Genomic DNA, 26,099 nt, shown 5'->3' with positions numbered 1-26,099 from the left:
CGGTATGTTAAGGTGGAAATGACACCGTCTTGGCATGCCAAAATGAAACCCTCTGTACCAGACTTCAATCCGGGTGATTTAAGGAAAGCAAAAGTTAGCTCACACGACATTGAATGATCCTCCACATTTCTGTGGAAGATACCGTGCATCCTCTTATCGAGCAGCTGTTCACTAAAGTTTTTCTTCTCTGATAAAAAAGATTATCTTATGAATTTGAATGAAGCGATAGTGAATCTGTGGACATAGGAACCGATATGTTTCACCTAATGGTGCCACTTATAGAAAATTACATAGGATCCTATATAGGATGTATCGGACCCTATCCAGGTGCCCTATCCATACGATCAGGTACCATTAGATACCTTATTAGTTAGAGTCCTATACAGCAGTGATGGCCAAACTTTTTTCCGACTTTTCAGGTAAGGGCAGGTTTGACCCAAGAAATTTTTTTCGCCTGCCGAGCTTTGTTCGACAACGCTACGTTTTTCCTGAGATGGGTTGGCTTTCCTCGGCAGATGTTCATGGTTAGACGAGATATTCAATGTGAATAAAAAGTTATAAATGAATTTTGTTTTAAATTCTTATATTAGCGATTTATAAATCTCGAATTCGAAATCTGTGACCTTTGCGATTAAATACATCTAACCTTGTACTTGGAAAGTTCAAAATCAATGATTTGATGGAATATAATGAAAACTAAATTTAAAACCAAAGTGTTACAATGCATTGTTTTTTAGTACTTTAAGACTTTTTTTAGATTCCCTTTGATCGCAAGAATTTACAGATTTTGAATTTCGAGGTTTCAGAAAGCTAATTTTGTCATTGAGAATGTTTTGGTTTGAATTTTAATCCTCGTTGCTCGAACTGCCTAATAATGGAAGCGTCCATGGCGGGTTGAACCTTCTGGGTGGTAGCAGGTACTGCCACAAGATTTTGACTCGACCCGCCGCGACAGTAGTTTGCCGACCACTGCTATACAGGAACCTATTTAGGATTCCATGTCATTTCCTATGGGTGGAACCTACAGGTGAAACACAAAGGATTCTGTGAAGATTCATGTACAGGAACCGGTAGGGAGATGATCAACTATTTTTAAATAACGATTAGTATAGTTATGAGAAACCGCCGCTGCTTCCAGGTACAATTATAATTAAGATTAAAGGTGTTCGCACAAGAAAACACGTGTGCAATAGACCGACAACCAATCGCGTGCGATCTGTCGCGCTGCTGCAGTGCGAGCTGGCTATATACCGTTCACCTATTGGTCCGGCACTCGAAACAAATTCGCAATGTCGAAAACTTTTGCGTCTCGAGTGGCGGTCCAATATGTGAACGGTACATAGCCAGCCCGCGACAGATCGCGCATGATTGGTTGGTACTCTGTGTGCGTACACGGTCGGCTCGTAAGTGAGTTGTTTCCAGCATTCTGCACACGTATTTTCTTGTGAGAACACCTTAAAAGTCATTTTAACTTAAGGCAACATGGAAAACCAAAATGGTAACTTAAAACGGAGCTATGTGGGACATAGGAAATCTAGAATTTTGCGAATTATTTTGAATTTTCTGGCTGAAAACTAGAGGGAGGCAGGGTAAAGTGGGCACATGAAATTTTCACATTTAATGATTTTATATTGTTTTCTTTGAATGAAAAGTGAGTGTCCCGCTTTACCTCGCATAGCCCCGTGTTACGGTACCGAATTTCAAATATAATTCTTAACGTTACTTAGTATTTCATCCACAATTATTTTTTATTTTTTTACGAAGTTCACTATCAGTAAATATTATATATTTTCAAGACTATTATTAATGAAGTACTTTATTTGATGGGTTTTAAATGAAAGTTTGCATTCCATATGGGCCTAAAAACATTTTTATAATTTTTTAGAAGAAAATAAAAGTTCTCAAAAATTCAAATTTAATTATTGAAAAAACGATAAAATTCTTTCGAGATAAATCAATGCTGAATCAAACCCTCAACATTTTTATTAGAAAATATTACTAGGTTCGGAGAAAATTCAGGGAGAATTTTTTTGTTTTGTTCACGGTGCACGTTTTTCCTCTTGGCACGATTATCAAAAACCAATTTTAAATTTAAAAAAAAAAGTGAAAAATTAAGTTTCTAGATTTAAATTGTTGAATCGATAGAATTCGATTTAAAATAGTTCACTCGAAGAACACGTTTTTCTGACATTTAAACAGTGATCAAAAACGAAAAAAAATATTTTTGTTTAAAGTGAGAATTTTTTTTGCGGACTCGATAAACAGAAAGTTTGATTAAAATTTGTTATTAGATTTCTATGAAATGTGCAATATGACATATTAATGAACAAAAAATTAAATTGTACAAATATCCTGTCATCAGGATATTTGTTAGATTTTTTATTTTTTTATTTGATGGGCCAATAATCTTATTTTCGAAAATGTGTGGATTAGGCCCTTATGACATGCTACCCTAATGGATTTTGAGCCGCTAAATCCGAATCTGGCCACAGAATTTCTCGTATAAGTCTCAGTTTTCTCCTAGATGCAAAAAATAGGGGAAAGCCTAGGGATATTCTGAACATCATTTTGATAATATCAGTATACGGAAGAATAAATGTACGGGCGTCATATTCTTATATGTGTAGCGACTTGTAGAGACTTAATAGGGTTGTTTCCAATGTCAGATATCATCTTCCCAATAAACGGATCTTTTAGTATATAAAATTCGAATTTTAAAAACGCCCATAACATATTTTTTACATCTCGTTTACTACTTTTAATTTAGTGTTGAAATATTAATTTTATAATGCGATATCTATTGGAGGGCCCCTTTGACGTCAAAGGGATCGGATTTTCCACTAATCACAGCTCATGTGTCAGTGATTCTCAAATATCTTTTACTGTCCCGACGTTTTGTTTTGGTTATGTGTACATCGAAAATAGAAGTCGCAAAATATTGCTTAAAAAATTGTCCAAGGAGGGTTTCGTAAAAGCCAATATCGAAAATCTACCGAAAATAGATATATTTAAGGTATGTATAAAGAATTCATGAAAAAAGTGCTTAAATGTAGTCATGTTAACTGAACAATTCGTAAATATGTACGATTTTAAAATGTATTAATAATTGTACTTAATGCTTTCCTTCAACGTACTACTGACTCTTAATCCAAATATTATAACAGGATAACTTTTTTTTTGTCCCCATAGACCTTAACAAACAAAGCTATCAAATAAAAATAGTCAGAATTGGCAGCAGACCGTGGTCTAACCTCTTTATCATGAGTTTTATTAGTTTTCATGGTTTTCATTAAAGCCACATCGTTACATGATAAATACTTATGCGTTACACGATAAATACTTATGGGCACCTCTGAGTAACGTGTAGGAAAAAGCGTATGGATTTTCTGATCACACAGGCCCATAAAAAATTTGTCTGCACGAGACAAGTCGCTAGGCTATCCTTATGGATTTTGGGCCGCTAAATCCAAGGCTGGCCTCAGAATTGCTAGCACACGTTTCAGTTTTCCCTTAGATGTAGAAAATAGGGTGAAACCTAGGGATATTCTGGACGTTATTTTGATAATACCAGTATACATGAAAATAGACACATCGGTGTTCCTTTTTTAAGAGGGTCGTCTAATGTGTCAGATTAAAAAAATAATTTTTTCCCCCTAAATCACGTCTAAAACATGTATACAAGCCGTAGGTGAAAGGATTTCTCGCGATTTGAAGTGGTTGAAAAGTTACACGCGCAAACCGAAGCGGGTATACGGAGCGTGCATCGACACAGGGATCATCCATATATTACGCAAGACGTTTTTCTTTTGCTGATGTCGTTGTGTCCTTCTCAACTTCACAGCAATTTTATGCTCGTCATTATTCAAACAAAAGACGTAGCAGATTGATGGTGAGGCAATTTTTATTATGAATTATATACAACTTTTAAACGTGTTTTTCTCAAAACTATTTCTCAAAATTAATCTCAAAATTATTTTGTTAAATTCTTTCTTTATTTTAATTCTGTGCAGAGTCTCAAGTCTCGCGAAGAAAATGGCGTATGGTTTTTTGATTTAAGATAATTAGAATAGCCGGAATCATGACAGAAGTGGAGCACCTCTTCTTTTCTATCTGTTCCTTTTAAGCGGTGTACCTCCGAAAATATTCTGTGCAATGACTTCAAAAAATTTCCAAAGTTGCATCCAAAAAAGATATGAAATATAATAATTAATTTGTTTCAACGGTTAAAAAAAATCTCCAAAATAGCATTAGACAACGGCCGTTACACTAGAAGACCCACTTAAATTTAAGTGTAGCGACTTGTAGATACTTAATTTGTACGCAGAAATTCTCTAGTGTGCTTTGATTCCCCCTTACTTGGGTTATTCTAAAGGAATTGAAGGTATTTCTCAGTTTATATAGATTTACACGGGAAAAAAATAACAAAAATCTCATATCCTTCGCAGTTTTTCATGCAAAATCAATCACTTGTCCCGTGCGGACAACAATTTTTTGGTGAACCTATGTGACCAGAAAATCCCAATGCTTTTCCTTACTTTTTGCATCTACAGAAAAAATGAAACAAGCCCAAAAAATTTGATGTTCAAATTTAGATTTAGCACGCAAAGTTACACTTAAGAATATAAGTCGCACTTGAGAATATAACATCCATGTGTCTATTTTCGCGTATACTGGTATTACCAAAATAACGTCCAGACTATCCATAGGTTTCCCCTATTTTCTGCATCTAGGGAAAAACTGAGACATGTACGATAAATTCTGAGGCCAGATTTGGATTCAGCGGTTCAAAATCCATAAGGGTAGCCTAGTCACTTGTCTCGTACAGAAAAATTTTTCTACGGCCTGTGTGACCATGAAATCCTTAGGCTTTTCCCTACTTTTTGCATCTAGGGAGAGAATGCTACAAGCCGGAAATATGCAGTAGTAAAATTTAGATTGAGAGCCCAAAAATGCAAAGGATATAATATTTTTATAATTTTTTCCTATAATTTTTTTGTGGGCCTGTGATTACACAGGACCACAAAATGGTTTTGGGAGTCCACTGGGGTTCTAATAGGTTGAAATGGTTAAAAACCTGGGATTTCCGCATAAATTTCGTTTTTAAACTTACAAACTCCACATTAAATAGCCTCGAATCCACAAACTAACAAGCCCCAAACCCTAGAGCCCTAAACCCACAAACCCCAAACCAACAAGCTCCATATAAGAGATCTTATCGATAAAGTGAAGGACATCAGGACTAATCTACACGTGACAGAAGACCGAGTAATGAAGATTAAACAACAGGTTGATTTAGCGTGGTAAAACGGCAGCAAAGAACATCAGTTAAAGGAAGCTGCGTTATACGTTTAATCAGGAGCAATTGATGTTTTTCCTCAACCTATTCATGATCCAACATCAACCCATCCTCCAGAGGTGGATGGCCTTATACAACCAGAGGCAGAAGCAGAGGTTCAGCGACCAAAAAAATGACGAAAATGGACATACCATATGAACAGAGATGTTATGCGCCTTTATTTTTTAGCAGAGAAATGTGGGCAAAGTGTGAGGAGAGAACATCATACACTTTTCTTACTTAAATACCCAGAACTAGCTACAAAAATAAATGAGCAGAATCTAGTAGATCAAAAATGCTTAATTTCTGTAAACAGATTGCTTTCGGCAGTTGAAGTAGCTGCTATCAAACTGGAAGTGGAACAGCAGCTTCCTATTGATGAACTCGCCGTGGAAGATGTGGACAATGAAGGCTTGATTGAAACTGAAGGCATAGGTGCTAAGGATAATGAACATCATGTACTAGATCCACTAGAATCACATGCCAATATTAATAACAATGATGTGCATAGTGACATCCCAGAAAAACTACAACACCTTGAAAGGGATTTTGGTCATGCTTTACTAGAGTTCAGATGTGTAGAACCAACACTAAGGCATTCTCTGCCTAAAATGAACAGCAAAAGTGATCTGCATGCACTAATAGAACACTTCAACAGCAAGGTTTTACCTACGTATTTGAACGGAAAACAAACTGCGTTAGAGGTGCAAAGTCTTGTATACTGTGCAGCGGTAACAACCGTTAGAACGTTGGCCCGCAAAACTAGATCTGCAAATGCAGTTTTTGTCCCTCCAAGGGATCCAGATCCACCATGGAAGATCAGGTTAGATATGGATCTCTGTAAAGTAAGATGAAAATTGGGTCGATCAACTCAATATAAAAAAAGAAATAGAACCAGAAACCTGATAAACCTTGTTACTAAAATCATCCACCCTCGGCTCATCGAGACATTAACACCTGCAATACTGAATGAGATTAAGGACTACTTGATGTTCTTACTGCCAGACTGCGTCGGTACAAGAAAAGTAGTGGACGAAGGTAACAAAATCGAAACTTTCAGATAGATGAAAGAAGGTTCTATCGTGAACTGAGTGTAAAGCAAAATAACCAGCAAGGCACCAGAGTCCCTCAATTAGAAGATATGACTATATACTGGTCGGGTGTTTGGGGAAAAATAAACATATTCAATTTGGACACTGCATGGTTTAAACTGGAGAAAGCAAGGGCAAGCAGTAGCCCTGAAATGCAACTGAAAAACATCACAGCTTTGGATGTTTCAGCGGCCTTGAAAAGGGCAAGTAACTGGAAAGATCCATGACCGTGCAGGGTGCCCAACTTTTGGTACAAGTACCTGACGAGGTATATTCCCACTGCGATGAGAATAACATCCTTACAGAAGAAAACAAAAAGGATGTTGTAAAAACTCACGAGACTGTAAAGATCTAGTTACCATAGACGTCTTCAAACTTTACAAAATTTGTCCACGCATTATTGACTTTCTAAGCCATGCGATGAGCTTCTGGGATACAAGAATCAAGTACTTTGATCATGGACGATCAAGGATAACTAGATCAATACGCATTACGACGGGTATATTTCAAGAAGACTTCCTTAGTGCACTATGGTTTTGTTTAGCGGTGAACCCCTTGAGCAAAACACTAAACAGCATGTCTTATGGGTTCAGAATTCATGATTATGAGGATGGTTATCAAGTGACCCATCTCCTATACATGGATGAACTGAAGCTATACGCCAGTTCAGCCCAGAAACTGCATTAAGTGATCGTATTCAGCATACGATCGTTAAGACAAGCCTAATGACTGCCTTCACTACAGGACTCAGATTGATTATGAAGAGTTTTCTCAACTCGGCAAACAAAATCAGGGAAATCAACACATATGCCATCCCTGTCCTCACATACTCCGTCGGGCTCATCAAGTGGTACAACACCGAACTTGAAAAGTTAAACAGAATCATTCACGTAGAAATGACGAAACACCAATTGCACCACAAAAATTAAGCGATTAGAAGGGCAGTTCTACCACGACATTTACGGGGTAGGGGCGTTGTAGATGTCAAAAAACGGTATGAGTCACAAGTTACACAGTTGAAGGACAGTTTCAACAGCAAACGAAATGTTGCGGTTTGCAGCACCATCTGCAAAGCGGATCTTGACTACATGCCCTTGAATTTGTCCTCAGATGAGGCCTTGAATATCAGGACAGAAACCATAGAGGAATTAGAAATACAATGAAGGCAAAAAGCTATCCAAGGCGAGCACCCAAAAAAGTTGGATCAACATGAAGTGGATAGTGAGGCATCCAATATTTGGCTAAGAAAGGGTGTTCTGTATCCAGAGACGGAAGCATTCATCATTGCGATAGAGGACAAGGTTTTCAGCATCAGGAATTATCCCAAACACGTGTTACGTCAGAACGTGGTTGACCGGTGCCGATTATGTGGAGATACCAACGAATGCATCGAGCACATTATTGATGGCTTTTGCGTAATGGCTCAAAGAGAATATACGCACAGGCATAATGATGTAGCGGGCATTATACATCAACAACTTGTCCTAAACCTAAGACTCTTCAAAGAATGGATGCCTTTCTATACATACATTCCAGTTGCAGTTTTAGAAAGCAAAGATTACATCTTATATTGGGATTTTAATATTGAAACGGATCATTACATCCCGGCCAATCGACCTGACATCTTGATGCGAGAAAAGAAAGGTGAAAGAGTCTACATCATCGATATTGCTTGTCCACTTAACCGAAATTTACTGTCAACCTATACAACCAAGATCCACAAGTATAGCGAGTTAAGGCATGAAGTAAACTCCATATGAAGGAATGTGTATTATGCATCTATACATCCCATTCTGATTTCGGCTACAGGCAAGATGCACTGAAGATTTTGAACATTTAGGAGTCAGTATTCAGGAGTCATTGGCAGCAGCTCAGAAGGTGGTTGTATTGTAAACCTGTCGCATTGTAAGAAAATTTCTTGATCATCAGGAAGCAAGCGACTGAAAACCTGCAGAGTGGCAGATGGTAGCTCTAGAAAAGCATCCAGAGATGACTGTTGTCACCTCCTACGCTAGCGGACACTCGTAATTGTATACCTACAACATCATCGCAGGAGGTTTGAAACATCGTATTGGATTGACTTATAACATCCTAATCTCATCAGTCACTTCGACATTTAAGATGTGAAAAAAAGATTCGCATCGAATAAACAGAACATAAACTGTAAAAATGATAAATTTACGGAAAGAAGTGGCTTCTCTGCCATGTATCTTGCAAAATTGTCTGTGCTGGAGCTCTAAACATTTTAAACGATTTTTCGTGTACTTTCAGCTCGATTATGGCGCGACTTGTGATTTAAAAACGAATATTTGAACCACCAAATTTCAAAAATCTGTCATTCATACAAAAAATTGACGCCATATTCGCATTTAACATAAAGAACTACCTCAATAAAAACAATACAATTTTGTTTTAAGAATACATATAGGGTAAGTGTACCGGTAGTCAGACCCTCGTCTTTAAATTAATCGTTGTAGGGATTTATTTTTAACATTTTTCTAACAAAGATTCACGTCTTTGGATTCCATATTTATTTATCAAGTTATTTTTTCTATCTATTTTGAAATAGAATTCAATTTTGAAATAAAAAAATATATTTCCTGGAAAAAAATTAATAAAGTACCGATGGTGGAACAACATGTTTTCTAATAATCGGATGGCTATTTTTATTTAGTACAAATTTCTATTGAAAGCAAATAGGTTTAATAATACGCTACTCTAAAATACGAAAAGTAAGAATGTTTGATCATAAATGCGTTTTTTATCAAGTAAGTAGAATGTTCAATCATAAATGCGTTTTTTATCAAGTCAGTGCACAAAGAGCAGTTGGGTAGAGCCGCTAACCCAACCCGTACAATTTTCGCAAACTGCATGCAATAGATAATATCACTCTTACAAACAAGCTTTCCGCACTATTCAAAATATAATAAATAATTTTGTTTCAATTCTTTATCAAAAATTCTGCCATGCACTTTATCAAAGTTTATCTAAAAATTGGATTACAGTAAAAATGATATATCTAAGTATAGGTATGAGAGGTTACGATTTCAAGACAATTTTCACGTTTTTATAATATCGAATAGTAAAACTTTTTTTACTATTTTAAATAATAACCTTGTCTAAAGACAGGTATATGATCATCTCCATCTCATACGACTTGTGATTACCTAGGTTTTATTTATCTCCTGGGATTAAGTAGTGGTTCGACATAAGAACCTTATATCCAATTTAAAATATTTGCGTGCTTGCCCGGGCACATTCTTATCTCGCGCCGAGTGTACGTTGGAACGCGCCTACGGCGCGCATATTTTGGGTATTGCTTTTTAAAATTAAAGGTCTAACTTTCGACAAATGTAATTTGATGTTATTGAATTCTCCTTTTGTTAAAGCTCCTCCAGCTTTAACGAACACATGCTTATCACGTATCTCGTGTTTCTTACTCGATTAAAATTAGTCCAAAACATGAACTTTCTACATTATGTTTAACTATATTATATTATTTCTGCAGCTCGGTCCGAGACTGCTTATTCGGATATTGCAAAATAAAATACAAATTTTATTTTTCATGATTACTCTAAGAAATGTTCCTTTTTTGGAATTGAAATGTATTCACCGCTACTCTGAAAAATGCCTCATTTCAATAAATGTATATTATTACAATTTATAATATGCAATGATATTAAAACAGAAATATTTTCATTGTCTTGTTTTTGTATAATTAAAAAAAGTAGGCATCCTATCAAAAAAGTGTCGAAAGAAAATTTGTAGACCTAATTCAGGCGAAAAATTTTGTTATGAAACATTTTATTGCGTCTTGTGTCGTTTATTCATAAATTAAATTTGTGTTATAATATAGGCAAAAGATTGGTTTGCTTAAAATTTTATTGTATCTTGTCTCTTTTTCCAAAAATTAAATTCTTCATATTTAATGTTAGTTTTTACGATTAAAATAAAAAACTATGCGTCCTGTCAAAAAATGATTCAAAACAAATTTATAGATCTTCTTGGGTCGACCAACTTTTGTCAATTGATTTTTTTTATTGTAGCTTGTCTCTTTTTCCAAAAATTAAATTTTTATATTTAATGTTACATTGGTTTTCGAATATTGCAGCTTGACCTCAAAATAGAATTTATAATTTTTTTGTGGTTAAAACCAGAACCGTTTATCAAAAAATGCTGGTTAACAAGCTCGATCTTTCTGTTTCGTTTCTAAAAACGCGAGCCTAAGCGCAACCTAATCTGATTAGTCTTTCACAAGTTATCCGGTATGGAGACGCCGCGGATGACAACAACGACAACGGCAGTGATGACAAACATCACAACGATAATGAAAACGACGATAATAACGACACACAGAAAACATCGTAAAACCTGTTTTTTCCGGAGTCAGGGGATCTAATACCTTCTCATTATAACCAAAGGTTTAAGCAGCGAGGTGAATCTCGACTTGGGAAGAGTTTAGATGTCAAGCCAATTTCGATCGCGTATAGCACTCGAATGGGTGACCATCTGCGGCCGAAGACCATGTTGTGTATTCGCTGCGTTTCATATAATGTCGAGCGGGAGGTTTGATGCCGAAGATGATTGCGTGCATTCAATGGGTAAGGTCACATGCCTGCCTTTAAACTCGACTGTCGAAAAACCGGCTGAATCTCGGGAGATGGTTTTCTGCAGTTTTCCTCTCCCTTGGCTAAATTTTAAGGCAAATGCGAGTACTTCTTGTAAAATCTGATGCAACCGCAGGTTATCATTGGTTGTCATTATATTTATAGCTATCCTAATCCTGAGTAAAGAAAATTTGTCATAGGCTATAACCCAGTGAAGTGGAGTTATCTGGCGGTTCATACTGAACGCCCTCTTTAAAACGCAATAAAGGTAAAGTTCCAAGCCCGTTATCGACAATGTGCTTTCGTAGGGTATTCAGAAAAGTCAAAAGCTTATACGCTTTAATCGTTACTGAATGAAAAGACATCACAGCGCGGGACGTAACATTTCTAAATGTTCATCACAGAGGAAATGAGAAAGTGGTTCTCGAAACAACAAGCAGATGTTTTAAAAAAGGAATCTATGAATAGAGAAATGAATTCCACGAGCACTGCAAGAAGAAATCCTGACGAAGAACAAGTGCAAATTGAATGTCCCATTGAATATTATGAAGAAAGGTAATGGAAGAAGACGAGAATTTATCTCAAGGGTAAGAACTTTCAGTCCAACTTGTAGCACAGGCTATTTAACTAAGAAGGGCACCAGGTAAGCAACAAATACTTCGAATAGGAAACAGACGTAGACCAGGAAAACTGTTGAGCATGATAAAAGATAGGAACGAACCAGACGTGGTTGAAGTTGAATTCAGATCACTTATCGCAAACGACACCTAGGAGCTCGTCGATCGTCCATAAGATCACAACATCATTCGCTGTAGGATTGTACTTCAAAATAAGTACGGCCCGAATGGAAAAATAGAGGCAAAAAGCATGTCTCGTGACGAAGAATTTCGCACAACTTCCTGGAATCGACTTAAATGAGACTTCTGCTCCTGTTGCACGACTGAGCATCTTCAGACTGACAGTATGCTTGAGGAACTGAAGAAAGGAGAAAAAGTTTGTTTCCTAAAAAAAGGTTTGTATGGGTTGCGACAGACTGGACACGAGTGGTATTAGAGGTTTGATGCAGAGCTTCGAAAATTAGTAATGCAACCTCTCACCGCAAATCTATGCGCAAACATTGCCAAGCGTGGTTCTAATGCCGTGATACTGGTAGTTTAAGTCGACGAAATTATGTCCTCAAAGAATCTCCAATGCATTATTTAAATAAAAAAAACTGAGACTTCAATCTGATGTCGAGGACCTGGGAGGAGTTTCTCATTATCTTCGAAATGAATTTGTCAAAGACAAGAATAGAAATCGACCTTCTCATGGGAACTACACCGAGGAAATTTTAAAAGGTTTTGGGATGGAAAAGGCAATGTCTGCCGCAATGCCCCTGGATACAAGTGGAATGATAACGAAGCCTGGATTTTGCAGCAAAGAAGATATAAACCAGCACCTTTTTCAAGAACTAATTAACTCATTGAAGTACTTGGCTGTGGAAATTCGTTCGGATATAGCGTTTTTTGCCCAATGTCTGAGTCAGTATAACACTTGTTACACTAAAGAACATTCAGTTGCAACCAAAATAATCCTATTTTACGTAAACGGAACTTTGAACTAAGGAATTACGTTGAGTAAAACAGGAATTTTACTGCAAGGCTACGAAGATGCAGATTGGGGTGCCTCCACAAACGATCGATGTTTTTATACCGGTTACATCTTTCTTCTTCGCAGAGCGACAATCTCCTGGGAAACCATGAAGAAGCGCACAGTTGCTCTCTTGAGTACATGGACTGAATACATAGTTCTAATTGAAGCAATAAAGGAAGGTATTCACGTGCGAAGATCCCTAGAAGAGAGTGGGGTCCGAATGGATGAATCAACTCCGACTTGGAACGACAATCAAGGACCCCAGAAGCTTGCACGGAATGCAGTGATTCAATTTTGAACTAAACACATAGACATACGTCATCATTTTGTGAGCGAAGTTTTAAAAGATGTAAACATCAAGGCCAGTTACCTACCAACCGGAAAGATTATGGCCGATGTGCTTAAAAAAGAACTTTGAAGTCCTAAGCATCAAGAGAATATCGCAAGAATGGGAGGTGTTTCTTTATAGAATGAATATATTATGCAGGCACGTAAAGCCTATACGATAATGAACAAAGCTAACAGATTAGCATAGTAGGGTTGTATGGCCTACTTATCATGGAAGGGGGTAAACCACCAAGATAGTTCTAGCTCGTTGTACGTGGCTGTCACGGCATGTTCTCTTGAACCTTATCTTCATGTATATTAGACATTTGTTATGCTACTAATAAAGTGTGTCTATATCAATCGGTTGTATATTCAGTGATCTGTCTCCTAGTTTCCTATTTCCTCTATAAAACAACCTTTCCATCTAGGAAATTAATCATGTTAATATAGAATTTATAGAATCTTACAAACTTCAGCTTCAGATTATCGAAAAATCCCTAACATTCCTTGACCAGTGTTAAATTCTCTGACTATCCATAATTCCTTGACCACTGTTAAATCCTCTGACTATCCATAATTCCCTGAGATGTACCATCCCTGCTTTCCTATTTAGTGTGCCTCCAAGCAAAAAAGTCAAGCATCAAGATAAGATATACCTGCACCTTAAATTACTTGACCAGAAATTTTCAAACGCCTGCCACTCAATAACGATCCTTTAGATCCCAGCTGACTTGACCCACTACTCTAATTTATTCGCCTTTGCCAAGCGGTCGCTTTGGCAAAGGAAAGATGCACATCTGCGAAGGATGTGCAAGCTTTCAATACGAGCCCAAGGTGAGTCCTCGCTGTTTAACGCCTTGAATTTTAGCTGACTTGAACCGTCCTGAAATTCGGGACCTCGAGTTATCGTGCCTTGCTTTTCTCGACTGATTTTCCTTACAAAGTTATTTACAGAATGGTTTTACCTCAGGCATATTTGACGTAGAATGTTTATAGATTTCGTACTTTTTTAGAACAAAAATTTATTTTGTAACATAGACTGGGATAATTGAAGCTACCTTATTATACATTTGTCTTCATTTACAGTATATCATCAAATTCATTCGATTTCTTGCAACTAAAGACAAATTAGCAGCCATAATCTGCATGGGGATAATACAGGGCCTGATATATGACCTTCTTTTTTATATAAGAAGGCAGTCACCACATTTCGAATGAGACAACCTAGTTTAGTTGTTGCCGCTTGATTCAATTGCTCGATCCAAAATAAAGTTTCAGCCTTAGGGCCTGTGCACAACAAAGCCGAGAACTTGAAACGTGAATGAGAAGGAACTCCATATTCCCGGATTCACCGTGAAGTGAGCGGACCGTGAAACGAAAAAATCTTCTGTCTTTCTTTCTCGCATTAAACCCTCTCTTTCTAAGAGTCGTCAATTCAAGACTTCGTGACTGTTCAACGCCCAGTGAAACCGAGAACGTAAAGGTTCTTCCCCATCACGATTCACGTTCACTGCCTCATTGTGCTCAGGCCTTTATTATGTGAACCAGAAGTGCGTCTTATATAACATCAAACATAGAGAGTCCTTAAGATATATATTTCGCGACAGGGAACTTTTAAAATTTTCAATTCTTACTAGACGCAGAATACTGCTTTTTTATGAAGCTAAATGAAAACGCATACATTTGTTAGGAATTTGTTAGCGTATGCAATACATGCCTTTTGAATACAAAATTTTAGGATACGTAGTTCACATGGGTAAAATCTTGACTTTGGTGAAAAATGGATTAATGTTAGTTTAAGATTATGTACTGCAGTCAAAATATATACATTTCGAAAGCTTTGGATAACTGAAAATTCCGAAAAACTGAAAAAAATGATATCAAATTGAACTAAGTAATTTTTTACATTATATTATTCTGTAGTATAATATTTTTATTATTTTACTGTATTATATACGCGTAATTTGAAGAAATGTATCTATTTTTACAAACAGTACTTGAAATCTTAAAGTAAAACAGGTCTTTCATGACAAATTACTACATTAAAATTTCTATTACTTACCCGCCTGCCCAATATTTGGTTTATTGCAGCACTTTCCTTTAAGGTACATTCCGCCACTACTTTCGCCCTCATCTCTTTCATGTACAACATAAATGCATTTAAAGGCTTTTTTATGTGTGGTTTCTTTTTATCTGCAGGAAAAATTATTATAAATTATTATTAAATATTACACTTGAACTGATACTCAGTTATCATTTATTAGAATAAAAAATCAATATACAATAAAAGTCCGTTAACTATCCGTCCGATATGTGTACACTCCCCTTAAAACGTCATCACACGTACGGCACGTACACTAATTGTGGTTCTCCCACTACGTGTGCTATTTTACTCATGATTTTCGCTCCTGATTTACGCATGCGCGCACCTAATATCGTGCTACTAGAGGGGGCATCCGATTAGTCCATAATTCCTGGAATTTTCAGCCCCTAGAGCCCTGAAGTTAAAAAGTTATCGGACTTGTACTGTATTTCAATATGTTTAAACTATCTATTGGCATTAATCATCAAGATTAACCTTTCAAAAAAAAAAAAATTATTATTTAATTACTCGGGAAAAGTATCGTTATCTTCTTCTGATCGACAACACTAGCATCAAAGTTTTGACTTGATAGATTTTATTCAGAACAAACTGAGAACAATTCTAATATGAAGAACTTACATATGAACATTAGTTCAATAGATTTTTGAAAGATGAAAATAAATATAGAGAATTAAAATTTAAAAAATGGCTTGAAAATTTATCTAATGAAACAATTCCAGTTGAAATAGCGGAGACCGTGGCTTTAGGTAATAAATGTGGTATTCCTTACAATTCAGAAAATATTTCATCTAATAATATCAGTGCAAATATCGAAGAATGTATAAATAATGTAGATGAAGGAAATAAAAAAGCAAATGTTAGAGAAGTCGCCACAGATTTAATTTCAAATCACTCAAAAAAACAGTAAATTTAATAATTCTAATAAAATATCTGAAACAGTTAAAAATTTCAAAATGAACACAAAGATATAATATTTGTTAAAGCAGATAAAGTCAATATTTCAGTTACAGCTAATAGAAATGATTATAACAAAACAGTTAAAAATTGATTGCAAAATAACATACTATACAAAAAAGTTAACACCAGCTTAGTTCCAACCATTGAAAATAAGTGCAATGATATTATATCAGATGGGAAAATAAAAGGTATATAAATGAGAATTTAGCTTATCGTTTAAAAAGTCATGGGAGTGTTGTTGCTAAGGCTTATGCTCTTCCTAAAGTTCACAAACCTGACCTAAAATAGAGATTGATAGTGTCTTCCATAGGATCACCCACCTACAATTTAGCCAGATTTTGATCAAAAAATTTTAAACCTGTTTCTGATACGACTCACTCTTTTGTTAAAGACAGTTGGGATTTTAAAGATAAAATTAAGAATATTCATGTACCCATTACCCACTCATTATTATCTTTAGATGTGGTTTCTATGTTCGATAATATTCCGTTAGATTTACCTTCTGATTGCATGAAAGAAAAATTACAAGTTTATAAAAATTTAACAAAAATATCTAATATTGGAATTTTAATAGCTGTTAGAACAGTATTTAATAATACTGTTTTCTCTTTCAACCAAAAGTTTTATAAACAAATATCAGGTTGTCCTATGGGTTCTCCCCATAGGATCAAAATTCAAGAATTAATTAACACATTCAATAGTATAGAAGAATCCTTACAATTTACTTTTGAATTAGAAAATAATAACACCTTAAATTATTTGGATATATCAATCAAAAAAACTGAAAATGGAAGTTTAATTACCAATTGATACTAAAAACCTTCATGGTCAGGGCAATATTTAAATTATAATGCACACCAATTAAAAAATTACATTACAATAAAATAAATAAGAAAGATTCTGAAAAAATTGAAAATTTGTCAAATGTAGTTTATTTAATAAAATGCAAAGTTTGCAAAAAAGTTTATATTGGTGAAACAGGTAGAAGGTTAAAAACAAGAATAGCTGAACATAAAAGAGATTGCAGGATTGGCAATTTAAACACAGGTGTGTCACAACACTCGTAGAATTTTTATCACCTTTTTGATTTTGACTTTGAAAATATAAAGATTTTAGCAAAAGAAAACAACACTTACAAACGTAGAATTTTATAATCAATTTTCATAAATAAATATAAGAATAGTTCCATTAATTTAAAAACAGAAATACTTAATGTAACTCAACATTACCATAATATAATAAATTGAATAGTTTATTTCTAAAATGCCTCGGCGCGCGATTTTCGCTAAAGTGGAATTAGGGCCTTTATATTAAAAACACTGTACTAAATATTTAACATAACCCAAGTTATAATTTCCTGTGACCATTACCTGCTTGTCCGTCGTGTGACTATCGTGTTTTAAAATGTAACCTTAATTATTAGGAGCCTCTTTTCTTTTTTTGAGGTTTTTCCCAAATTAAAAAATTATATGTTTCGGAAATTATTTCAAGTCGTCTAACTTTTATGCATCGAACTACAATTTTTTTATGTGCAAAAATCGTATATAAGGTAAATTGAATTTTCTTTTCATAATATATTTTTCTCTACGACAATTTAAATTTTTAAATTAGCTAATTTTTATAATAATTTTGTATCAGGTATTGCCTGAGGATGACCTAAAGATTAGGTCGAAACGTCGCGAGGTGTAGAAGAATTTTTATATTTTGATAAAATTTTGACTCGGATTTCCTTGTCTTTTTATTTCAAACTTGATCGTAAGACTGAAGAAAAAATTGAACTAATGTTCATATTTAAGTTGACTATTTGGATCGATCCGAGAAAGAAATTTGGCTTCTTAATGAGAAGTTTTTAATTTTGACTAATATGGAGAATTCGGGCAGCTTATAAATCTTCGTATATGTCAATTATTATATTAAGCGTATGAATAAGAGAAGCTTTTCCAGTTAAATAAACAATTAATTTATTCATCATTCGAACAGTTTGGCCTATGGAAACTGAAGAGAAAAAAATTTTATTTTTACATTCTCATCATTTATAATTGAGAAAGTATTAGAATTGTCCGAAATTTGACATCACACTTTTTCAACGGATCTCCACGTTTCGAGACCCCCTGAATCCGAAAATCAGGTTTTCACGATGGCGTCTGTCTGTCTGTCCGTCCGGCCGTCCGGCTTTCCGTTCGTAAACACGATAACTCTCGAAAAAATGAACGAATCAAATTCATCTTTGGCACACTTTTTTAGGCCCTAAAAGAAAGGACGAATTCATGAACCAGCCATTTTTGATAAAAATTCAAAAAGTGAGCGCATTTTGAAAATTTTTGAGACCACTTTTTTCAGAATTTGAAAATTCTATGTACGGATATTTATAGTATTAAGAAGGACAAACAATTTATCCTTACAACATTTTTCGATAAAAAGAAAATTCTCAGAGTTATAGCGTTTTCAAAATTTTTTTAATCAACCGAAAATCAAAATTTGACGCCGAAGAACGCACGATATGAAAAAAAGTCAACAGAAGAAAAACATTTCTGTTTGAAAGCCCTACAAGATTATCATAACCAATTTTTGGATTTTCTTCAAAAATCGAAAACTCAAATTTTGATTGCACAAAAAATAATGGAAAATAAAAAATTCCATTTTGTGAACAAACTATGTAGGATACGAAAAAAGATGAATTAACAAAAATGGTTATCCCAAAAAAGATCTACAGTTTCGTTAAGAATCACTTCTTGATAGGACGCGTACTTTTTGTTTTATTCGTGAAAAATAACGTTGAAAAAAAAATAAAATAAAAAGAAGGTGTGGAAAAAAGACGAAAGTTAAGAGAAAAAAAATCCAAGAAAACCTGTTTACAAATGTCTGTTGGAAATCGAGCGCGCAGCGCGAATGTCACGATGAGAATATGTACCTCAAAGCCTACAGAGCTTTGAGAAACTTTATCTTTGACTATACTTAATTAAGTAGACAATTCAGAATATGAAGACGAATATAAATACTGCCATCTAAAAGAGATCTTTTTGATAAAGTTTTTTTTAAGCATTTTAAAGGCAAACAACAAATATCCGAGCGCGAAGCGCGAGGCAACTTATTATCGAGCGCGAAGCGCGAGATTCAACCGTCGCGAAGCGGGCAGAGTTTTTAATGTCGGACTTATCGATTTTTTAAATTGTGTCAATAGAAATTAACGCCCTTATTTTTTATCCCCTGTTAAATTCATATCCTTCACACTTGAAACATTTTACTTTGTTTAAGCAATCGGTATCTTGCTTGGCGTTGAAATCCATACTAAAAATTCCAACGTAAGATCGAACGTTGCATTCTACTAGAATCCTACGCCAAAATTTACACTGAATTATATGATATTTTTGGCTTTTGGGCACGGACATGCCTTGATATTTACCCGATATGACATGCAGCGACCGCGGCGACCAAAGCCTAAAATCTCTGAGGGATAGAAATTTGATATTTACATAAGTTAGCAAAATTCAGTACAAGCTTTATAAGACAAACGTCTATTAGTTCTACCCTATACAACTTTACATTACTGCTATTCATTAAATAAAAAGCATATTATAACATAAAGAGAAGTATTAGGAAAATCTATAATTATAATTATAAATTGCTAAACAGTTTTCTTTACGTTAAAAATATTAATAAATTAGAAATGAGATACGGGACGATCACTGTGAAAAATTCAAGTAAATAATTACAGGTAGGATTGCTTTAAATTTTCCTTTCAATAAATATTTCTATTTTGTAAATTTACGACACTATAGATACTATGTATATTCTTAAACTTCTGTAAACATTTACCCTAACTTTATGAACTTAACAATAAAAATGTGCCACATGAATCTTAGGACTTGAAAATACCAGTGGTATTTTTATCAGGAATTGTATAATTTTTGCACTAGAATATCCTTATGTTTGAAATAGAGAAAATTAAGTAAGTTTTACGTACATTAGGTTGGTTCTGCATCATTTTTTTAGAGGGCAAAAAATTCTATTTTTTTATTTTCTTTTCGAATGTTCGTTTTTTTCATAACAAATATTACTGTACCCGTGTGGAAAAACGAACCCGTGTGAAAATTTTACGAGTGCCCCTGCCGAGCGCCCAGCTTGGTTGCCCTCATGGATCAACGATAAAATTTCAAAGTCCAAAGGGAAATATTCTTTTGACACCAGAAATTTTAAGGTTTCAGGAGTTCAGACTTACAAACAGTGAATTTCTGACAAAAATTCTATGAGCCTTTTTTGAAATTCGAACTCTGACAATATGGATGTTTTATAGAGGCCCTTGTATGGGGCCCAGCTCGGTTGCCCTCGCAGATCAACGAAAAAATTTCTATGTCCAAAGGGTGAATAACAACTTTTTTCTTCCTTTTTTTTTAAAGAAAAGAATTTTAAGTTCCATCTTTATGAAAAATTGTAAATGTTCAGAAAAATTTACATTCTATGGTAATCTTAAACGTCGTAAAATAGTATAAAACTCCAAAAAACCAAACCTTACACGAAAGTTTAAAAAATGTTATTATCAAGAAATTGTCAAAATACACGATCAAATTTTTGAGTTCTGTCGATAAAAATTTTATATGTTTATAAAAAATTACATTTTCTGTGATTGTAAAAAGTTGTACTGCCGCCGACGGTGAATTTCCTATTGGAATAGTACTGTGTCAGTAGCGATATCCAGTGCTGGCCTAACACTGACAGGCCAGTACAAAATAGTGTTAGATATACGCCAGTATATATACATGATGGCAACCATGAGGGATCCATGAGGATAACCCATCTGGGCCCCTATGGATTAGCATGTTGTTTCCATGCGGGAGTCCGCCTGGATTACCCTCATGGATTCCACAAGGCTTGAGGGCAACCCATGCGGGCCCCAGAGGGGGGCCCCCTCAATTTTTGCACACGGGTATTGTCGTTATGCGACATAAATTTATTTTAAAATATTGAAGTAATACATCGTTAATTTTTTTCAACAACCTTCAATTTGTCTAAACAATATTTTTCCACGAAACTTGTTAATTCTACTTTTCTGCTATTCATATTAAAACTTCTGATTGTTGGAAACGATAATTTTGATATATTTCTTATATGCTTAAAAAATCGAATTTGCTTGCATAATGAAATTTTTAATTAACAAAAAATTTCGAGAAAAAAATTATTTAAACAAAAAGACATTCGTTTAAATAATTGAAAACTAATTAACCAATGTGCATTACCTAATTAACACAATAATTTGTCCAAATACCTTAGTATTTATTTAAAAAAAAAACAAGAGTACTGAAATACTTTATGGGATATTCGTAATCCGATAGGAGATCTGTCGTAAATAGAGAAATTAAAACTCAACTACTATCAAACCGTTTAATAAACTCGAGCAAAAGTTTTTTTCCCTAAATCGAGATTTCATCAGTTTTCTTCCCATGGACACTCTCGTTATCTAATAGAAATACAAATCGTTCTTCGTAGGGATAATTTTTATTCAACTTTTTTTATCATGTGACGAACAAGAATTATTGTAGTACCTTTTCAATATTTTCGACATTCAAAAGAATGACGAGGCATGATATACATTTTTTCTCTCAGAATTAAGATGCTTACAGCAATACGTCGATGGAATTTTTCGTTAGATTTGAATTGTTTATATCAAACTGAATATTCAACACGGGGCTGTCACGGCATATATCGTTAGTCATGAACAAATTTTTGCAATGCAATGAAGTGGTCTGATGAAAGTAGTACTCCGACCCTCGGTTTAGAATCCCGCCATTTAGGAATTCCTTGAACTGCTGGCCCACGCAGTTTCTCAGCTCATGGGATCGAGGAAACGTTGCCAATTATGAATCACAGCCAGTAACGAAGCGATAAAAGCGGGAAGTACACTCAGCGGATAATTGCGTCAGATGCCAGTGAATGCGTTAGTTTGTTGTCAGTGTTTAGCGAGGTATCTGAATTTCGGCTGTGTTACGATTTGTAAAAATGCCGAAGGAAAATAAACGACAGCGATTGGAACAGCAATTGGAACCTACAGATTAATTTAAACCCTGGACATCTAACTTGAAGTGCGAGTTTAGTTTTGAACCAATGTATTTTATCATGAATGTCGATGCAACAAATATTTGTTAATCACACTTCCTCAGTTTAAAACTAAGTCAGAGTCATCGTAAGCCGTAATGCCTTAAACCCTAAAAACGCATGTAATAAAATTATACTATAGAAAAAATTGAATTACTACTTATGAATTTCCTCTAAGACTGAAGATGGCTATTCAAGCTATTCGAGCTATTCGAGCTATTCATAAAAGTGATCAAGTGGAATCTGTTTTTCACTTTTTTGAAGTTAGGATCGAATTGCGACCTGACCGAGTCAAAAACAACTCCGGGCGAATTCAGTGACCCTAAAAACTTATAGAAATGTTTGTCTCGACTGACGGACAAGATTTTTTCTTTTTTTTTGTGTGCCTGTTTAATAAACCAATAATAAGATCAATATGGGGCATCATTTATCAAGTGTACCTACCGCGAAAAAAGTTAACTGATCCGGTCGAAAATTGGACTTTTTGTAGTCCTATTAGAGTACTTTTTATTAGGTACTGTTAAGAGTGGCATTTTAGTTCCCCTTTGAGTAATAAAACGATGCACGTGAAAGGGGCTAACTTATGACATTCTGAAAAATGGTAAAAAAAATCGATCGAAACAAATTTACTTTTAACTTTAAAAAATGACGGTGAAATTTTTATTTTTTCCAAAACGGGTTATGCCCTTCTGAAAAACAGTAGAAAAATCAATTTAAAATATTTCAATTGAAACTGTGTTTGACACACCAGGAATCAAGATACAAGTGTTTGTAAATAAGACTGCATCGAAAGCCCAAAAATTGTGTACCCTCTCCGGTTTGATAAATATTTATGGAAATGAATTAATTTTTTGTTTGAGAAGTACCATTAAAGAGGACTATAACTAGTCCAATTTTCTGCCTAATCAAACAACTCTTTTTTCGGTATGGGTACGCGAACGGGAAATAGAACAAAGAATACAGGCATGGCCAGAAGAGTAAAGACGAGGAAGGAAAGAAAATGTGAGGGGTAGCTTTGGAAATTTTAATACAAAAAATTAAAACTGAGTGGGAAAATGATAGAGGTAATAGAAGGGCAAACGAGGATAAATACCATTGAGAAACAGATACCGAGCCGAACAAGGATTTCAGAGTATTAAAGGAACAGTTGAATTAAATAAAAGAAATGGGAAAAGAGCTAAAAGGGATACAGGGAAGGGCGAGGCACTTAGAGATGCAAATGAAAGAACTGAGAGAGATAAACAAGCAACTAATTCAGACACTAGAAAAGCAGGTAAAATAAAGGGGAAAAGGACAGAGTGTAATGTGAATAGGATGGAACAAGAAAATTTAAAGGAGAGAGTAATAGAAAAGGAGTTAAAACCTCATGTAGAGTTAATAGAGAGAAAAATCGAAACGGCGCAGGAGGTAAATTTGGCAGGCATAACAAAGAAAGTAGATGCAGTAAATAGGGAGATAGAAAGAAGCGAGAGATAGGAAGGAAAAAATAACTTGACAAAAAGGTTAGAAGGCTTAAATATTACAGACGGAAATAAAATGTCAGCAGCATTGGAAGTTTTTAAGTCAGATTTAGGGGTAAGGGTTAAGACAAACGAAGTCAGAGAAGAGATAACAATGGGAAAAAGAGTGATAGTAGGGAATATGAAAACCTGGGAAGCAAAGCAGGAAGTGATGAAAAACAAATATGATTTAGATATACAACAAAAAGTGTACAGTGAACGTGATCATAAATTCAAAGAAAGATAGATTGAATGGAAAATGGGTGAAGAAGATAAAGAAGGGAAGAAAGAAGGTAGAATAGTGAGGGTAGGATATAAGGAAAAGTTAGAGAAGAATGTGCAAGATTTTTTTACGAAAGAAAAAGAGGTCAGGAATAAGAGAGGGGAGAAAAAAACTTCAGGAAAGAATAGAAAAAGTTAAAGGAACAAGTAATACAGAAAGAGGTTAAGTTGACTTTTTGGAATGCTGCGGAAATTAAGAATAAGGATAGCGATTTTTGAATTTTTTTAGAAAAATTTAGAGTGGTTGGATTAAAGGAAACTTGGATTAAGGGAAAAGATAGGGAAAATATAAAGAGTAAATTGCCAAGGAGCTTTATAAGTTTAGATGGAAACTCCAGGAAGCCAGTAGGGAGAAGGGAAAAGATAGGACAAGTGATAGAATCATGAAGGGCGTCAGGACTAACAAAAAACGAAAGTGTTAAAAGGAGTTTAGAAGGGCATCCAGGAAAGGAAGGCCAAAATAAAAGTAAAATCGCACAAAATAGTGACAATATACAATGGGAATAGAATGAAAGAGACGAGAAAAGACAATGAAATATTTATTAAAGAGGAGTAAGCAGAAATGCTAAAAAAGGGGGTGGGGGATTTTAATTCTAGAATAGGAAGGAAAGATAATATGTGCTTGGATATAATGAAGGCGGCAAACGACTCGAAACATCAGTTAATCGATAGTGAGGGAAACCATCTACTAGGGATAGCAGAAGATAAGAGGTGGTATATACTCAATGGAAATGAGAAAGGAGCCGAAGAAGGGGAATTCACATGTGTAGGAAGCAACACGTCCACAGTCATAGATTATATTGTCACTAATATAGAGGCCTGAGAGACTGTGAGACAAATGAAAATAGAAGCTAGGGTAGAATCAGATCACCATCAAACAGGGGTTTATCTGAAAGGCAGAATAAGATAGGATTTACGAAGAAATAAGGCAGAATTCTTTGAGAAAGAAGTGTGGACAGAGGAAACAACAAAAAATTATACAGAAAAAAAGGAAAAGTTCGCGTTTAAGACGATAGTGTTGAATGAGGTATGGAAGGAGTTAATAGAAAAGGTCAAAAGAACTAGAATTACAAAGAAATTTAAGAATAAAACGGAAAAGGACAAAAATATGACAAAAATTTTGAAGGTACAATGAATTTAAGAAAAATAAAAAGATTAAAAAGGAGTATAAATTTTGAAGGAGGGGAAAAGGGGAAGGAAAAAATAATGCCGCAGCCAGGAAGGAATGGACAGTATCCATTTGATCGCAGGCTAACTACTCGTCTTACCCTCTCCACTCCAATTTTGCAACCAGCAAATTAAAAATATTATATTCAGAATCTATGTTTTTTTGCGATTTCAACTATATGTAACTTGCAATCAAAATATTGAAATTAGAATAAGTTATGGCAGATTTTAGTTTGTTTTGATTCATTTTTAACAAAGTATTTTGACTATTAAGTTTTAAAATACATTAATTGTTTAATTTCCCATTACAGTTTAAAGTTAATTATTAAACTTGGAATTGATTTTAAAGATTTTTTTCAACTATACAATATTATTATATTAAATACAACATAATAAATTAAACCTAATTATTTTAATTTATTATTATGTTTTTAAAGATCAGGTGGGGTGGCGGGTGTGTTCTAAACTAAAGTGAAGTAGCCTAAAGTGACAAACAAGTGTTATCTAAGGTTTCTGTTCATGGGAAGTGTGTAAAAATTCGCAAGAAAAAGTGGGCATCATCTTCCTAGGTTAGGTTCAATATCACAAAGATGAGCGGGATAAATTTGGACAATTCGGAAGTTAATTCTGGCCAGCACAATAAGAGGGCAGCACCGGTCGAGGAAACAGAGTTGGAGTATGAAATTCAGGTGGAAACGTCGACAACAACAGAGAAAAAGACAAGAGGGAGGCCGAAAAAAGAAGTAAAGGAGAAAAATAGCCTTAGCGTAAAATGCATGAAGTATTTTGTTGGGAAAGCGGGAAACAAGGATAAAAGAATGGGCGAGGATTGACAGAAGAAGCATTTCGTAAAAACAGCAAGCTAACTCATTTGCCGATTCAGAGGAAAGAGGAAGGGGTGCCGGACGATCTGGAAAACGAGAAGTCATTAGAGCCAAAAGATACAGGGGGTACAAATATAGAAGAAAATTGTGAATCTAGTGAAAAGGGCACATCGAAACAGCGGGG

General features: G+C 34.9%; 1 protein-coding gene across 7 annotated transcripts in view; it reads right to left on the bottom strand.

Moving 5' to 3' along the window:
* The window catches only part of LOC117181487 (protein pangolin, isoforms A/H/I/S), a 786,230-nt gene that overhangs the window by 128,065 nt on the left and 632,066 nt on the right, over positions 1 to 26,099 (bottom strand). For all 7 annotated transcript variants that reach the window (XR_004468130.1, XM_033374197.1, XM_033374196.1 and 4 more), the window contains one exon: positions 15,055 to 15,185. Coding sequence is in view for 6 of the 7 variants with exons in the window: in XM_033374197.1 (XP_033230088.1) it covers positions 15,055 to 15,185 (131 nt within the window). In the remaining variant the exon portion in view is untranslated. The remainder of the gene's footprint in view (positions 1 to 15,054; positions 15,186 to 26,099) is intronic.

This window comes from Belonocnema kinseyi, chromosome 10, assembly GCF_010883055.1.
Source record: "Belonocnema kinseyi isolate 2016_QV_RU_SX_M_011 chromosome 10, B_treatae_v1, whole genome shotgun sequence".
Lineage (NCBI taxonomy): Eukaryota > Metazoa > Arthropoda > Insecta > Hymenoptera > Cynipidae > Belonocnema > Belonocnema kinseyi.
The sequence above is the reverse complement of the archived record's forward strand: the minus strand, read 5'-3'. Positions and strand labels throughout refer to the sequence as shown.